The sequence below is a fragment of the Nematostella vectensis genome, chromosome 14, assembly GCF_932526225.1.
Source record: "Nematostella vectensis chromosome 14, jaNemVect1.1, whole genome shotgun sequence".
Taxonomy (NCBI): domain Eukaryota; kingdom Metazoa; phylum Cnidaria; class Anthozoa; order Actiniaria; family Edwardsiidae; genus Nematostella; species Nematostella vectensis.
This window is the reverse complement of record NC_064047.1, coordinates 13907482-13925684: the sequence shown is the minus strand read 5'-3', so window position 1 is coordinate 13925684 and position 18203 is coordinate 13907482. Positions and strand designations below refer to the sequence as shown.

At 39.9% G+C, this 18203-nt stretch overlaps 1 protein-coding gene and 1 long non-coding RNA gene across 2 annotated transcripts in view; one reads left to right on the top strand and one right to left on the bottom strand.

The window, feature by feature from the left end:
- LOC125559778 (von Willebrand factor D and EGF domain-containing protein-like) overlaps positions 1-18203 on the top strand; it is a 63911-nt gene that overhangs the window by 25017 nt on the left and 20691 nt on the right. Inside the window, exons 2-8 of the mRNA XM_048721458.1 lie at positions 9142-9574; positions 9921-10050; positions 10591-10723; positions 11916-12030; positions 12103-12360; positions 13332-13446; positions 16988-17401. Of these exons, the coding sequence (XP_048577415.1) occupies positions 9142-9574; positions 9921-10050; positions 10591-10723; positions 11916-12030; positions 12103-12360; positions 13332-13446; positions 16988-17401 (1598 nt within the window). The remainder of the gene's footprint in view (positions 1-9141; positions 9575-9920; positions 10051-10590; positions 10724-11915; positions 12031-12102; positions 12361-13331; positions 13447-16987; positions 17402-18203) is intronic.
- Positions 687-8699, bottom strand: LOC125559746. The gene is made up of 2 exons (XR_007306411.1): positions 7904-8699; positions 687-1395 (listed from the first exon to the last, which is right to left on the bottom strand). It is a non-coding gene; the product is annotated as an uncharacterized LOC125559746 (long non-coding RNA).

The window sequence follows — 18203 nt, the reverse complement described above, 5'->3', positions numbered from 1 at the left end:
GGTCCTCATAACTACGACTGTGCAAGATTATCCTTGTGCGTGGTAATCTCCGTAGCTGAGATAATGCATTTGGTGCGGTCCTCATAACTACGGTTGTAAAAGTGTATCTGTGTGTGTGGTACTCTCCATAGCTTAGGATAACCTGTCAGTTGCGGTCCTCATAACTACAGTTGTACAAGATTATCCGTGTGTGGTACTCTCCATATCTTAGATAATGTCTGGTGCGGTCCTCGTAACTACAGTTGTACAAGATTATCCGTGTGTATGGTACTCTCGATAGCTTAGATAACGTGTCTGGTGCGGTCCTCATAAATACGGTTGTACAAGATTATCCGTGTGTGTGGTACTCTCCGTAGCTTAGATAACGTCTGATGCGGTCCTCGTAACTACGGTTGTACAAGATTATCCGTGTGTGTGGTACTCTCCGTAGCTTAGATAACGTGTCTGGTGTGGTCCTCATAACTACGGTTGTACAAGATTATCCGTGTGTGTGTTACTCTCCGTAGCTTAGATAACGTGTCTGGTGTGGTCCTCATTTTACTGTTGTACAAGATTATCCGTGTGTGGTACTCTCCGTTTTTCGCATTTTCCTACATTCAGTAGAAATTTGACGAGTTTCATGGTATTTTTTAATAATAAAACATAATTTTGAAAAAGGTTGTATATACATATTTTTTTGTTTTTTATCAGGAATGGCTTCCATTAGGTTAAAGGAGGTACTATCATGTGTTCAAGAAAATTGAAGCAAATACAGCACAATGGGTGTTTTTTATTCTCTTCATGGACTAATTTTGAAAAAGGTTGTATATACATATTTTTTTGTTTTTTATCAGGAATGGCTTCCATTAGGTTTTAAAGGAGGTAATATCATGTGTTCAAGAAAAATACATTAAAACACTATACATTCTATATAAAAGCATATCAGAAGATTACGCTAGTTTAGTGTATATTGTATTTGCCAAGGTGAATAAATAATTTTTCTAGTAGAAATATTGCAAATATTAGCTGAAAAGTTTTAGACACTTCCTCTTTTCGGCTAATAGTCTTTGAAATGTACCCTTTTCTGAAAGGTCCGAAACACTGAACCTCCTTGTAGAGAACCATAGACACACTAGATCCCCATATTAAATTATTAGGGGGTTCACGGTACATTAAGCATGATATTTGTGTGCAAAAAAAAAAAGAAAACCTATTTTTACCAACAAAGTTTATTATATTATTCTGGTTCAGTTTTTTAGAAAATTTTCATTGGTAAAATTATTATCTATCTGTTACTCAGGTTGTGTTAATTTTTGCTGAGCTGCATTAATACAATCGCCTTACATAAATCCTGCCCTAGCATCATGCTTCTAAGCTGGTAGCTTTCTCGGAGTCTATCTTGTAAGTGAGATTCACCTGAAAAAGTTTGGAGAACAGCATTTTAGACAAAACCCTGAAGGGAGAGGGGGGTACTCTATAAAAGTAGAAGAGGATGATTGTCCTGTCTTTTAGGTTATGATAAAATTCTACCAATTGCTATCCTATAAAGGGTGTTCAAAGAATCTTTCGATTCTGCTATTCCTTAGGGGGTCTCACTCTCATGCCAATGGATCATCCTATCCAATCACAAAAGGATTTTAAGACTAGATGACAGCAATCTTAAAAGTCAGTAAAGAGGAATGCAATAAAAAGGAATACTGAAAATATGTGTGATTTTAGTGCAATGTTTAAAAAATTGATTCAACCACACCTGATTTACTATCCCTTAGGGGTGAGAATTTCTGTTGACCACACCCATAAGTGCTATCCATTGATATCCATTGATATTTTTTAAAATGGAACCTATAATAGAAAATTATTATATGAACTCTCTGCTGTTTTATCAGATTTAGGAGCTGATGGAGGTTGGAAGAGCTATTATTAGGAAATTCTGTAACGAAAAACTATCACTATCAAGCTAAATGTTCTTCTACAAAAAAGTTCAAAATCTGTATTTTACTTTGATTTCACATTAAAAAATCATGAAAAAACGGATATGTGACACTATCATTTTTTCCGAGTTTCAGTGTTGTAAGAAAACATCAAGGTGCCCCTTGATATTTGTATTTTTTTATTCACCAACAAAGGTCTATCACAAATCCTGCATTCTGATTGGCTGAGTTACTATTGGTCTATTAGTGATAGATGGAGTAGCGAAATGCTTAGAAAAATGGGTACTGAATACATTGAGTACTATGGCAGTCCATGGTAGACAATAGCAAGTCATTGTACTCAATGGCAAGACATGGCAGTCCATGGTAGACAATAGCAAGTCATTGTACTCAATGGCAAGACATGGCAGTCCATAGTATTCAATGGCAAGTTATGGCAATCCATGTTGGCGGACTACCATGACTTGTCATTGAGTACTATGGCAGTCCATGGTAGTCAATGACATGACATGGTTTTCTATGGCAAGTTGTGGCAGTCTTAGTGCCATGGACTTTCATGACTTGTCATTGACTATCCATGCATGCTTGGTGTAGCAATCTCCCTTTACTTTGGACCATATACAGTATCATCATGGTGCTACAACTTACATTAGTAATAAAGAACTGCTATATGTGACGGGAATCATGAAGTCATAACCCTAAGTTTGTAAATCTAGTTGGTGAATTCTAAAAAAAAAGGCCTCAAAGCCAATGAAAGTTTCATTTATACCTCAAAAAGTGATGAGAGTTTTGGTCAATGTTTCATTGGATGAATCACCACTTCTGCTTTTATGTTCAATTTATCATGGAGGCTAATTATTTTCTCATGATAGATGGTGAATGAGTAAATAAAACTTATAATTATGTGTAGTACCCAACAAATGAACAGATTCAGCTTATTACCAAGGTGCTAAGTTGGCGAATTCAAATCAAAGAAAGTTTAAAAAAAAAAGATTGTCTTGGTAAATACTAAAATATTTTAAACAGAACTCAAATTGCTACTTATCTCTGGATGTGAAATCATTCTTTAAGTCATGACAGTCCCTGGTAGTGGACAGCCATGACCTGCCATTGAGTACTATGGCAGTCCAAGGTAGTCAATGGCAAGTCATGGTAGTGTATGGCAAGTTGTGGCAGTCCAGAACAGTCTTAGTGCCATGGGCTGCCATGACTTACCATTGGCGACCATGGATTGCCATGATTACCATGGACTCTAATAACTTGCCACCAACTACCATAACTTGCCATTGACAACCATGACTACCATGGACTGTCGTCATTGACTATCCATGCATGCTTGGTGTAGCAATCTCCCTTTACTTTGGACCATATACAGTATCATCATGGTGCTACAACTTACATTAGTAATACGGAACCGCTTATGTGACAGTAATCATGAAGTCATAACCCTAAGTTTGTCAATCTAGTTGGTGAATTTAAAAAAAAAATTAGCCCTCAAAGCTGATGAAAGTATCATTTATGCCTCAAAAAGTCATGAGAGTTTTGGCCAATGTTTCATTGGATGAATCACCACTTCTGCTTTTATGTTCAATTTATCATGGAGGCTAATTATTTTCTCATGATAGATGGTGAATGAGTGAATAAAACTTATAATTATGTGTAGTACCCAAAAAATGAACAGATTCAGCTTATTACCAAGGTGCTAAGTTGGCGAATTCAAATCAAAGAAAGTTTAAAAAAAAAGATTGTCTTGGTAAATAAAGATTATAAACAGAACTCAAATTGCTACTTATCTCTGGATGTGATATCATTCTGACTTTAAGTCATGACCACAGTCAATGGTAGTGGACTTCCATGACCTGCCATTGAGTAATATGGCAGTCCATGGTTAGTCAATGGCAAGTCATGGTAGTGTATGGCAAGTTGTGGCAGTCCAGAACAGTCTTAGTGCCATGGGCTGCCATGACTTACCATTGGCTACCATGGACTCTAATAACTTGCCACTAACTACGATAACTTGCCATTGACAACCTGACTACCATGGACTGTCATGATTTGTCATTTACTATCCATGCATGCTTGGTGAAGCAATCGCCCTTTTCTTTGTGACTATATATCATGGTGCTACAACCTACATTAGTGATACAGATCCGCTATATGTGATGGTAATCATCAAGTCATAACCCTAAGTTTGTCCATCTTGTTGGTGAATTCTAAAAAAATTAGGCCTCAAGACTTCGAAAGTGTATAGTTTATACATTCAAAATTCATGAGAGTTTTGGTCAATGTTTTATTGGATGAATCACCACTTCTGCTTTTATCTTCAATTCATCATGGAGGCTAATTATTTTCTCATGACAGATGGTAAATGAGTAGGTAAAACTTATAATTATGTGTAGTACCCAAGAAATGAACAGAATCAGCTTATTACCAAGGTGCTAAGTTGGCGAATTCAAATCAAAGAAAGTTCAAAAAGAAAACAAAAGATCGTCTTGGTAAATACTAAAAGATTATAAACAAAACTCAAATTGCTACTTATCTCTGGATGTGAAATCATTCTTTAAGTCATGACAGTCCCTGGTAGTGGACAGCCATGACCTGCCATTGAGTAATATGGCAGTCCATAATGGCAAGTCATGGTAGTGTATGGCAAGTTGTGGCAATCCGGAACAGTCTAAGTGCCATGGGCTGCCATGACTTACCATGCTACCATGGATTGCCATGATTACCATGGACTCTAATAACTTGCAACTAACTACCATAACTTGCCATTGACAACCATGAACTGTCATGACTTGTCATTGACTATCCATGCATGCTTGGTGTAGCAATTGCCCTTTACTTTGGACCATATACAGTATCATGGTGCTACAACTTACATTAGTAATACGGAACCGCTTATGTGACGGTAATCATGAAGTCATAACCCTAAGTTTGTCAATCTAGTTTTTAGTGAATTCTAAAAAAAAAATAGGCCTCAAAGCCGATGAAAGTATCATTTATTCCTCAAAAAGTCATGAGAGTTTTGGTCAATGTTTCATTGGATGAATCACCACTTCTGCTTTTATGTTCAATTTATCATGGAAGCTAATTATTTTCTCATGATAGATGGTGAATGAGTAAATAAAACTTATAATTATGTGTAGTACCCAAAAAATGAACAGATTCAGCTTATTACCAAGGTGCTAAGTTGGCAAATTCAAATCAAATAGAGATTAAAAAGAAAACAAATATTGTCTCTGCAAATACTAAAAGATTATAAACAGAACTCAAATGGCTACTTATCTCCAGATGTGAAATTGTTCTTTAAATCATGACAGTCCATGGTAGTTAATGGCAAGTTATGAATACTATGACAGCTCATGGCAGACAATGGCAAATCATGTTAGTCATGCAATGGAAAGTCATGGTAGTGGACTACCATGACTTGCCATTGAGTACTATGGCAGTCCATGGTAGACAATGGCAAGTCATGGTAGTGTATGGCAAGTTGTGGCAGTCCAGAACAGTCTTTGTGCCATGGGCTGCCATGACTTACCATTGGCTACCATGGATTGCCACGATTAACATGGACTCTAATAACTTGCCACTAACTACCATAACTTGACATTGACAACCATGACCACCATGGACTGGCATGACTTGTTATTGACTATCCATGCATGCTTGGTGTAGCAATTGCACTTTACTTTGTGACCATATATCATGGTGCTACAACTTACATTAGTTATAAGGAACCGCTATATGTGATGGTAATCATGAAATCATAACCATAAGTTTGTCCATCTTGTTGGTGAATTCTAAAAAAATTAGGCCTCAAGACTTCAAAAGTGTATAGTTTATACATTTTAAATTCACGAGAGTTTTGGTCAATGTTTTATTGGATGAATCACCACTTCTGCTTTTATGTTCAATTTATCATGGAGGCTAATTATTTTCTCATGATAGATGGTGAATGAGTAAGTAAAACTTATAATTATGTGTAGTACCCAACAAATGAACAGATTCAGCTTATTACCAAGGTGCTAAGTTGGCGAATTCAAATCAAAGAAAGTTTAAAAAGAAAACAAAAGATTGTAGTAGTGGACAACCATGACCTGCCATTGAGTACTATGGCAGTCCATGGTAGTCAATGGCAAGTCATGGTAGTGTATGGCAAGTTGTGGCAGTCCAGAACAGTCTTAGTGCCATGGGCTGCCATGACTTATCATTGGCTACCATGGATTGCCATGATTAAAACTACCATAACTTGCCATTGACAACCATGACTACCATGGACTGTCATGATTTGTCATTGACTATCCATGCATGCTTGGTGTAGCAATCGCCCTTTTCTTTGTGACTATATATCATGGTGCTACAACTTACATTAGTGATACGGAACCGCTATATGTGAGGGTAATCATGAAGTCATAACCCTAAGTTTGTCCATCTAGTTGGTGAATTTAAAAAAAAAAAATTACTAAAAGATTATAAACAGAACTCAAATTGCTATTTATTTCCGGATGTCCATTGTATGCAATGGAAAGTAAGGCAGTCCATGGTAGTGGACTACCCTGACTTGCCATTGAGAACTATGGCAGTCCATAGTAGACAAATGGCAAGTCATGGTAGTCAATGGCAAGTCATGGTAGTCATGCAATGGAAAGTCATGGCAGTCCATAATAGTGTGGCTTAATTTATTATAACAAGAGAGACATTGGTTTGCGGACAAATACCCCAGAAATTTCCTATCCTTTTTATAGCTGAATTAGTGGGAAGGTATCCTTTATCAGTTGTTAATATTTAAGAAAGCTTACTTCTAATTATAAGTACAGTCGAAGCTCTCCGAGCGACCGCTCTTGTAAGCGACCAGCTCCGATAACGACCATGATCACAAATCACCAATTGAATTGTCACAAAAACTCTGTAATTCTTAGCTCTCGTAAGCGACCAACTTATCGGTGCGACCAGCTCCGTTAACGACCAAAATTTCAAACCACCAACTGAGATTTTTTTTATTTTTAAGCTCTCGTAAGCGACCACAATGATTTTTTGCTTTACAACATCAGTCAACACCTGATAAACATCATATTCAATGCATGCTGAAATCACATATAAAGCGGAAATGTTGTGATGTTTCACAAAAGCTGCCTTTCCAGTAGGCAACCATTAAAGAATTTCATAATTACAATTTTCTAACTTTGATTTTAACCATGGGATTGACATTTCTTTGTCTCTAGAATATGTATAAATGCAAGGAAAATCAAGCAATAAACCAAAATATTACAGCGTTGTTATCATCTCGATAATTTTTAGATTCCATTTTAATTAAGCTCTCTTAAGCGACCAACACCTATTGTTCAAGTTTTTGACGCCCAGTGGTCGCTTATGAGAGCAAGCTCTCGTAAAAGACCAGCTCCGTTAACGACCACAATTCTCAGTTCCCAAGGTGGTCGCTTACGAGAACTTCAACTGTACTTAAGTAATTACTTGCTGTATACTTGTGTGCTGGAAAAATGTCAACACAAGGAATTTTCATTGCTCCGACAAAAAGCTAATATCAAAGGCGAACCAGAATAACAAATCAGTCCCTCGTGATACTTCGGGAAAATAATAATTTGAAGTTGTGTCTTGACTGTTTCGTCAATAAAGCTAATTTGATTACTAAATTACGGGGTTTAGTCCCTCGAAAGAAAACTTCCCCTAACAAAGGAAGAGGAAGAGAGACAAAGGCAAGTAACTTAATTTCACCTAGCCCAGCTTCGAGCGAGTTCACCGCGAAAATAAGGGGAAGTTTTCTCTCGAAGGACTAAACCCCTTTCTGCGCCACAATTCCCCTTAAAAACAACACAAAAAGCTAATATAGTAATTAAACTAGCTTTAAGAAGAACAGTCAAGACACAACTTCAAATTATATTATTTTCCCGAAGGATCACGAGGGACTCATTCTTATCCTGGTTCGCCTGTGCTAATATTAATAAGTGAAGTCTAACGAGTCTTACTTTACTTACCTTCTTTCAAATTCCATTGTTTATCCTTCTGTCCATCGTTTGTAAATCTTTATATTATAGTGTGTCGATCTTTCTTGGTTTTCACGACGAAAAAAAAGGCAAAACATTTGCCAAACCATCGTGTGTTGGCTGATGGCCGCGAGTTGCAAGAGCAAAACGCGCGAAAAATAGACGCAGGGTTCCCGTGAGTGAAAACACAAAAATAAAAAAAGTCAAATCATTGTAGGTTTTTACTGTAGCTGCCAGGGTTTTATTAAAAAAAATAGCAATCCCGCATAGCGCAAAAGTGTTTTCATTTTCAATTATTTTACTGAAGAGACGTATTGCTAAACTAACCCAAATGATGTGCTGACAGGCAACCACGGTCAGAAATCAGAGAACTCTCGACCTCAACATGGTGATCTCTCTAACGCTAAATAAATATATCACATATGACATATCTTAAAAGATATGCGCTAGCTCAACGTGGACCATGTAAACCATGTGTGCTTAGTTTTACCCGGTCCTCGTAAACCACGTAAGGCTTGTGTTTACCCGGTCCTCGTAAACCACGTAAGGCTTGTTTTTACCCGGTCCTCGTAACCCACGTACGGTTTGTTCTATCCGGTCCTCGTAAACCGAAGTGTGTATCATCACTGAAATTAAAACGCCTTTAAACACCATAAATCAGTCTATTTATATACTTTCAGTATATATAGTTTTGAATTACGTGGTAATAACCTATTTTACGTACATTTCTGACCGGTCCTCCTAAGTCGGTCTCAGGTCATGGTCCTCGTAAACCACCATCGGTGCGTATGTGTGTGTGTGTGTGTGTGTGTGTGTGTGTGTGTGTGTGTGTGTGTGTGTGTGTGTGTGTGTGTGTGTGTGTGTGTGTGTGTGTGTGTGTGTGTGTGTGTGTGTGTGTGTGTGTGTGTGTGTGTGCGTGTGCGTGTGTGTGTGTGTGTGTGTGTTGTGTTTGTGTGTGTGTGTGTGTGTGTGCGTGTGTTTCGAATATTGTATGTGATTGTAGTGATCTATTTGTGTGTGTGTCGAATACTGTGTCGAATATTGTATGTGATTGTAGGGATTTTAAGTATGGGAGCATCCTTTTTGGGGGCAAAAAGCTAGATCCACCCCTGTAAATCTTCAACCCAGCCCCACCGTTACGCATGGGAGATATCTTGAATATCTTGAATGGACATTTTAATCGTCTATTCTCTTGTACAACGTTAATGGGATCGACTGTATGTGCCTAGAAAGCAACCGCATGAAAGCTACTTCCACATTCTGCCGTCCAACCATCTCCCAGACCAGATCATGGAGAAAACGTTCTGCGCATGCGGAGAAACTAGAGTGGAAGATTGTAAACAACTCTCGGAAATCATCTACCCACAGAACCCCCCAGGGGTGGAGGTACCTCCAGATCAGTTTGAAGGGCAGGGTGAGACGTACAGTGATTTCAGCATGGACCAGCAGGACGCTGACTATTTCACAGACGAACACAATGAACGATACGCTAAGAGCAGGATCCGAGCCAGACGAAGTATCGAGATGGATAGGATGACAAGACAAAATGCGACACGCCTCTGCAAAACACTCATCGAAGACACTGTCGTCGGAAAGAGTTGCAGTGCTTTGCCGAATGTGGATGCCGCATCGACTTTGCAGAGCTGCATTTTTGATCTCATGGTAATTGTCATTTGATACTGGCATTACAGTTAATCCAAGGCACTGAATCCTCTTACAATACTGCTACTGCATTTTTTCATCCAAAGATCATAATCGAATTCCCGAAACCTACTTTAGAGTAAGTCAAAAGTCAACTGGTGCATAATACTTTTGCATAAATTTATAGTAACCAAAATTACCCACTTCTATTCTATTATTTCTTCTCCAGTGCCGCGTGATGCATTTTATTTATTAAAGTCCCTAAAATCGCGAGTTTTCAGTTCCACGCAGCGCGCAGACCATAGACACAGATTGACACGGAACTTCGTGGAGTTGTATTATTAACGTGTTATAACCCATGCACCAGGTAACAGGAAATGCCGGTTTCGCTGTGTCGGCCCTGGAATCATTGAAGAGCGGCTGCCAAGACGAGGCTTACAACAACCTGACGCTCTACACCAAGGATGCTGAGGGCAACCCATCGGAACCCCCCGCAGGTAAACGCAAAGCCTTTGCACACAACGTACAGTTAGCGCACCAATACAAGACAGACAGACGGACAGACGGCCGGCCGGCCGGCCGGACGGACAGACGGACGGACGGACATACATAGAGACAGACAGACAGACAGACAGACAGACAGACAGACAGACAGACAGACAGACAGACAGACAGACAGACAGACAGACAGACAGACAGACAGACAGACAGACAGACAGACAGACAGACAGACGGACGGACGGACGGACGGACGGACGGACGGACGGACGGACGGATGGATAGATTGGATAGATCGGTACTTTGTAGCTGTTACTTTGACATTGTAATTTTTGTTTCTCAAATTATATGCTACACAAATTCAGTTTGTTTGAGTCATCCAAGATTAGACAAGATTATACAATGAATACTTTTTCTGCCCGGATTTATTTTGGTCTATGCAAAGGTAAATTTGTTAGAGGATTACCATTCAAATATTTCATATCAACAATCATCTTCACCATATCAATAAGCTCTTTTTTCATCATCATTATTTTCAGATATCGTAGAAAACCTTTGCCCTAACGAGTGCAGTAACCATGGCAACTGCTCAAACAGCACTTGTATCTGCGAAGAAGGTTTCACATCACTAGACTGCTCCTTGTCAATCAATACAGTACCAGAACTTCTTGGGTAGGTGAACAACCGGTAACATGTCAATCGACACAGTACCAGAACTTCTTGGGTAGTGAACAAACGGTAACTTGTCAATCAACACAGTACCAGAACTTCTTGGGTAGGTGAACAAACGGTAACATGTCAATCAACACAGTACCAGAACTTCTAGGGTAGGTGAACAACTCATCGTTTCCGTATCATTTCTGCAGTTTTCAATATTGGCGAACTCGTGTCAACGAATTCCAACTGCTAAATCGCCTTTTGGCCTCCATGATTCAATGTAACGGAATTTGGTGCTGTTTGATTGGTCAGCGCCTTAAGGGGAGGTGGCGTGGTTGGAAACCATTTCAGTGCTGGCCAGCTGAAACGCTCTAAGGATTGAATGGCAGAAACCAGAAGGCGATTTAGTTACAGTCGTTTGCGAGAGTACACAGAATATGCAGCCAAGTACCCAGGATTTGCCGAGAGGGGTGCGCAGCAATAGGTATCATCTGAAAAAAGGCAAAGTATTTGAAGATTCCTTAATAAGAAATGGCCCACTTTTTGGCCGCCAAGGGGGGTGCGCACGCACCCTGCGCATCCCCCTGTGTACTGTGTACGCGCTTTATATGTAAAACTGCAGTAATAGAGAGAGAAGACCCAGCGGCGAAGTCTATGACTGAGAGAATATCGTAATGACCCTCAAACAATATGGTAATGACCCTCAAACAATATGATTATGACCCTCAAACAATATGGTAATGACCCTCAAACAATATGGTAATGACCTTCAAACAATATGGTAATGACCCTCAAACAATATCCTCATGACCAAGGCAATATGGCTGAAACTGGACAGTCATCATAATCACGTGTCTTCTTTGCCGTCATCATCAACATCGTAATCATAATCACCATCACCATCACCATCACCATCACCATCACCATCACCATCACCATCACCATCACGTATCTTCTTTGCCGTCATCATCAACATCGTAATCACCATCACCATCACCATCACCATCACCATCACCATCATCATCATTATCATCATCATCCTTATCATCGTCGTCGTAACCATTGTCAATATCATTATCTTCATCATTATCTTCGTCCTCTTCCTCTTCCTTGCCAGCGTTCATTACTATCTTCACCATTATCAACAATGACAAAAACAACAGTATTTATCTTCTCGATGTGTGATTAAAGTCGATGGTTCTCCTAGGATTCACGATGTGGGTCTGTGTGACATTAGAAGGAGGCCATGCAAGAAGACCAACATCTTTGGTGATGGATTTATACCTTCAGAGAATCTCACATGTCACGCAACCGAATTCAAGGTGAAAAAAATAAGTTTGGTTTATCTCACAGTCCCGTTGTCAGTTTCTAAACTGTGATTGATCTCATATCAGGTGTATGGCAACAACTGGACACCAAACTCATCACCACACGAGCTACAAGGCGAACAGTTTGACTTATTTGGGGTCAAATGCAGCCTTCCGGACCCTCCAACGAAGATAGGGGACTACGAAAATCCCGGGACCCCCGCGGGAGGACTGTACATTAGGATCTCCAACAACAAGATCGACGCCAGTCTGGAGAAGATGAGGTTTATATCGTACGACTCCGTCTGTATGAGGTGCAGCAAGACAGGCACTTGTGTCCTCAGGGTATGTATACGAACGCCCCCTTCCCCTCCCCCCTGGGAAATATATCCCGAATATCACCACCTATAAAAAGTGATTGAAAAATATTCTAAAAAGTTCAGACTTAGATTTATGAATTTGTCAAAGTGTGAGAGTTTGATATCATCCGAGGGATCTAGGCCTCGATAACTCGACAATCCCGTTAACTTGATTACAATCCTATAGAATGGCACAATCTATAACACGAAAACTATTTTTTTCCACCGAGTAAGGGACAGACCCCCCCCCCCCATCATATTGATAGATTTACTAATACCAATAGACAGAAGGGATTAACAAACATAAAAAATAAGCACATCAATCAAGGGAGCACGGCAAAATGTGTTCCTATTTAACGAATGCTTCCCGAAGAGAGGAAGATGCACATCGTGCATCCTTCGTCGGCACTTCGTGTCGACATTACGCGTATCCAATATCTTCGGGCCGATGATACGAACAAAGACACAGTTGACAAACATAATCCACTTCATAATCCGAGCCCCACACCCCCAACAGCGCTACTGATAACTCCCCTTACAAAACAAACACACATGACGCGTTGCATAACAAAGGAGTCTGGGTAAACCCCTAGAGTCGAGACTGATAGGCCGAGAGTCGAACAAGATATCTGAAATATGTTTTAAAGTAAAAATAAAATTCATGAGCGAGGAAAAGTAAAACTCTTCGATATTTTAGATATCTTTCCGACTTTCGGCCTATAAGTCTCGAGTCTCTGACTTTCGACTCTTGGGGTTTACCCAGATTCCATAACAAAGTGGTTTATTTTCGTAATAATCTCAATCGCGCGTTTAATGAAGCACATTCTGCCGTGCTCCCTTGCATCAATCGAGCATAGCACCTAGCTCGTCCCTAAATACGCCGTCTTGTGTCCCCTTTTCGCCGATATGCCTTAAACTGATTCCCATGAACGTTTCATTATCATCTCAATGTTTTAGCATGACTCCTGCTTGATCAATGGCCACTGTTTTGCGCAAAACGATGCTAAACCGAACGAGTGGTGTCGTCAATGCCAGCCAGATACCAGCCAATTTACATGGAGTCGGCGTAAAGGTAAAATGGAAAGAGCCAGTTTACATGGAACAGGCGTAAAGGTAAAACGCAAAGAGCAAATTTACATGGAACAGGCGTAAATGTAGAACTCAAAGAGCCAGTTTACATGGAACAGGCCTAAAGGTAAAACGCAAACAGTTTACATGGAACACGCGTAAAGGTAAAACGCAAACAGTCAGTTTACATGGAACAGGCGTAAAGGTAAAACGCAAACAGTCATTTTTACATGAAACAGGCGTAAAGCTAAAACGCAAACAGTCAGTTTTCATGGAACAGGTGTAAAGGTAAAACGCAAACAGTCAGTTTAAATGGGACAGGCGTTAAGGTAAAGCACAGACAGTCAGTTTACATGGAACAGGCGTAAAGGTAAAACGCAAACAGTCATTTTTACATGGAACAGGCGTAAAGGTAAAACGCAAACAGTCAGTTTTCATGGAACAGGCGTAAAGGTAAAACGCAAACAGTCAGTTTAAATGGAACAGGCGTTAAGGTAAAACACAAACAGTCAGTTTACATGGAACAAGCGTAAATGTAGAACGCAAAGCGCCAGTTTACATGGAACAGGCCTAAAGGTAAAACGCAAACAGTTTACATGGAACACGCGTAAAGGTAAAACGCAAACAGTCAGTTTACATATAACAGGCGTAAAGGTAAAACGCAAACAGTCATTTTTACATGAAACAGGCGTAAAGCTAAAACGCAAACAGTCAGTTTTCATGGAACAGGTGTAAAGGTAAAACGCAAACAGTCAGTTTAAATGGAACAGGCGTTAAGGTAAAACACAAACAGTCAGTTTACATGGAACAGGCGTAAAGGTAAAACGCAAACAGTCATTTTTACATGGAACAGGCGTAAAGGTAAAACGCAAACAGTCAGTTTTCATGGAACAGGCGTTAAGGTAAAACGCAAACAGTCAGTTTAAATGGAACAGGCGTTAAGGTAAAACACAAACAGTCAGTTTACATGGAACAAGCGTAAATGTAGAACGCAAAGCGCCAGTTTACATGGAACAGGCCTAAAGGTAAAACGCAAACAGTTTACATGGAACACGCGTAAAGGTAAAACGCAAACAGTCAGTTTACATATAACAGGCGTAAAGGTAAAACGCAAACAGTCATTTTTACATGAAACAGGCGTAAAGCTAAAACGCAAACAGTCAGTTTTCATGGAACAGGTGTAAAGGTAAAACGCAAACAGTCAGTTTAAATGGAACAGGCGTTAAGGTAAAACACAAACAGTCAGTTTACATGGAACAGGCGTAAAGGTAAAACGCAAACAGTCATTTTTACATGGAACAGGCGTAATGGTAAAACGCAAACAGTCAGTTTAAATGGAACAGGCGTTAAGGTAAAACACAAACAGTCAGTTTACATGGAACAAGCGTAAATGTAGAACGCAAAGCGCCAGTTTACATGGAACAGGCCTAAATGTAGAACGCAAAGAGCCAGTTTACATGGAATACGCGTAAAGGTAAAACGCAAACAGCCAGTTTACAGGGAACAGGCGTAAAGGTAAAACGCAAACAGTCATTTTTACATGGAACAGGCGTAAAGGTAAAACGCAAACAGTCAGTTTTCATGGAACATGCTTTAAGGTAAAACACAAACAGTCAGTTTACATGGAACAGGCGTAAAGGTAAAACGCAAAGAGCCAGTTTACATGGAACAGGCGTAAAGGTTAAACATAAACAGTCACTTTACATGAAACAGGCTTAAAGATAAATCGCAAACAGTCAGTTTTCATGGAACAGGCGTAAAGGAAAAACGCAAAGAGCCAGTTTACATGGAACAGGCGTAATTGTAAAACGCAAACAGTCAGTTTACATGGAACAGGCGTAATGCTGGAACGCAAACAGTCAGTTTACATGGAACAAGCGTAATTGTGAAACGCAAATAGTCAGTTTACATGGAACAGGCGTAAAGGTAAAACGCAAACAGTCATTTTTACATGAAACAGGCGTAAAGCTAAAACGCAAACAGTCAGTTTTCATGGAACAGGTGTAAAGGTAAAACGCAAACAGTCAGTTTAAATGGGACTGGCGTTAAGGTAAAGCACAGACAGTCCTTTTACATGGAACAGGCGTAAAGGTAAAACGCAAACAGTCATTTTTACATGGAACAGGCGTAAAGGTAAAACGCAAACAGTCAGTTTTCATGGAACAGGCGTAAAGGTAAAACGCAAACAGTCAGTTTAAATGGAACAGGCGTTAAGGTAAAACACAAACAGTCAGTTTACATGGAACAAGCGTAAATGTAGAACGCAAAGCGCCAGTTTACATGGAACAGGCCTAAAGGTAAAACGCAAACAGTTTACATGGAACACGCGTAAAGGTAAAACGCAAACAGTCAGTTTACATATAACAGGCGTAAAGGTAAAACGTAAACAGTCATTTTTACATGAAACAGGCGTAAAGCTAAAACGCAAACAGTCAGTTTTCATGGAACAGGTGTAAAGGTAAAACGCAAACAGTCAGTTTAAATGGAACAGGCGTTAAGGTAAAACACAAACAGTCAGTTTACATGGGACAGGCGTAAAGGTAAAACGCAAACAGTCATTTTTACATGGAACAGGCGTAAAGGTAAAACGCAAACAGTCAGTTTTCATGGAACAGGCGTTAAGGTAAAACGCAAACAGTCAGTTTAAATGGAACAGGCGTTAAGGTAAAACACAAACAGTCAGTTTACATGGAACAAGCGTAAATGTAGAACGCAAAGCGCCAGTTTACATGGAACAGGCCTAAATGTAGAACGCAAAGAGCCAGTTTACATGGAATACGCGTAAAGGTAAAACGCAAACAGCCAGTTTACAGGGAACAGGCGTAAAGGTAAAACGCAAACAGTCATTTTACATGGAACAGGCGTAAAGGTAAAACGCAAACAGTCAGTTTTCATGGAACAGGCTTTAAGGTAAAACACAAACAGTCAGTTTACATGGAACAGGCGTAAAGGTAAAACGCAAAGAGCCAGTTTACATGGAACAGGCGTAAAGGTTAAACATAAACAGTCACTTTACATGAAACAGGCTTAAAGGTAAATCGCAAACAGTCAGTTTTCATGGAACAGGCGTAATTGTAAAACGCAAAGAGCCAGTTTACATGGAACAGGCGTAATTGTAAAACGCAAACAGTCAGTTTACATGGAACAGGCGTAATGCTGGAACGCAAACAGTCAGTTTACATGAAACAAGCGTAATTGTGAAACGCAAATAGTCAGTTTACATGGAACAAGCGTAATGGTGAAAACGATAGAGGAATCTTTCAGCCAGTGATTCATGGTCATCACACACTTTGAAGTAAATAGTTTGAATAATTTAGAATTCAAAATGCTACAAAATGGAATACGTGATTTTGTGGCGCTATTTACGCAAGGCAACACTTTACGGATACATGCATTCGAAGCGAAGAAGTCAAGAACAAAAACGGTGTTCGAAGTTTGAACTTTAGTTTTTACTTTTTTTTTTAGATTTGATAATGAAAACACTGGCTATTTCAATGAAGTGGCAATTTTATATTGACTAAATATTACTTAAATATCTTTTTCAGTTAATTCCCCGCCTGTTTTCACCACACTTCCAGTTCAATTCGCATTAGTTGGAGAGATGTTATCGCTTCAGATTGAAGCTCTGGATCCAGATAACCGTCCCGTTACGTACTCCCTTGCCAACACCGACGCGCAGGGCTACGTGTTCACGCCAGATGGACAACTGAACATCACCATGACAACCTCCGACAGCAAGACGTTCAAATTCGTAGCCACCGATGAGTGCAACGCCAGCGATACAACGACAGTTACTGTAAAGGCGATGGAGTGCCCGTGCCAACACGGGGGAACATGCCATCCCCACCCCTACCACCCACGGGGATCTGGCCAGTACGAGTGCGCCTGCCCTGCGGGATTCAACGGAAGCCGATGCGAAAGTGACATTGATGATTGCCAACCTAGCCTTTGTGTCAACGGTAAGGCGAAAGCCCGTGAAATGATGGCGAGGTGGTAATCTTGTGAATCATTTGTCACCATTACCCCCATTCTTTATGGTATATTTTAGTTACCATGTTTGTGTGTAGCACGTTTGCACGATATTAAAATATCACGTTTGCATGAGCGATCATATTTGATCTAGCATGTACTTATTAATAATAAAAAAACTTTTAATCGAGTAATGTTAGTTGAGTAGTAAATGTAATGGTTTATGTAGTGAAAACATTCAAAACTCACTTTTATTCAACTCCGCTTTCTCCAGGGAATGAAACCTATTTGGTCACGCTTTTCGAGTCTCGCTAGAATAGTTCCATTCTTGTGACCAGAACCGTTCACCAGATTGGCAAAATAGCTATTGAATAATTAATGACGTTTGAAAGAGCTATTGCCTTTTATCGGGTTTTACCACTGTATGCATTGTTACGCGACCACCGGAGCTTAATCGGCGATTGGCAATTGGCGATTCTCAGCCGTCAATCAAATGGAGCCGGTACCTGAAACGGAAAGCCGCCATTACTGATCGAAATGGTTCGAAGTTACCCACTTGCTCTTCGTTGGAGAGTTATTTACTTGCTCGTTCAGGTTGGCTTGAATAACACGAAAATCGCAGATGTATTGAAAGTTAGCAAAACGTTTGTGAAGAAAATAAAGCGCTTATATTTTCACAGTGGCTCGATCGAGTAGCTCAAACGGCGTGGAAAAAACAAGAAAGCTAGCCCGGAGGGGGGGTGGGTACTCCCTCATATTTGGTATACGGGTATGTGCCGCCCTTTAGGGTAG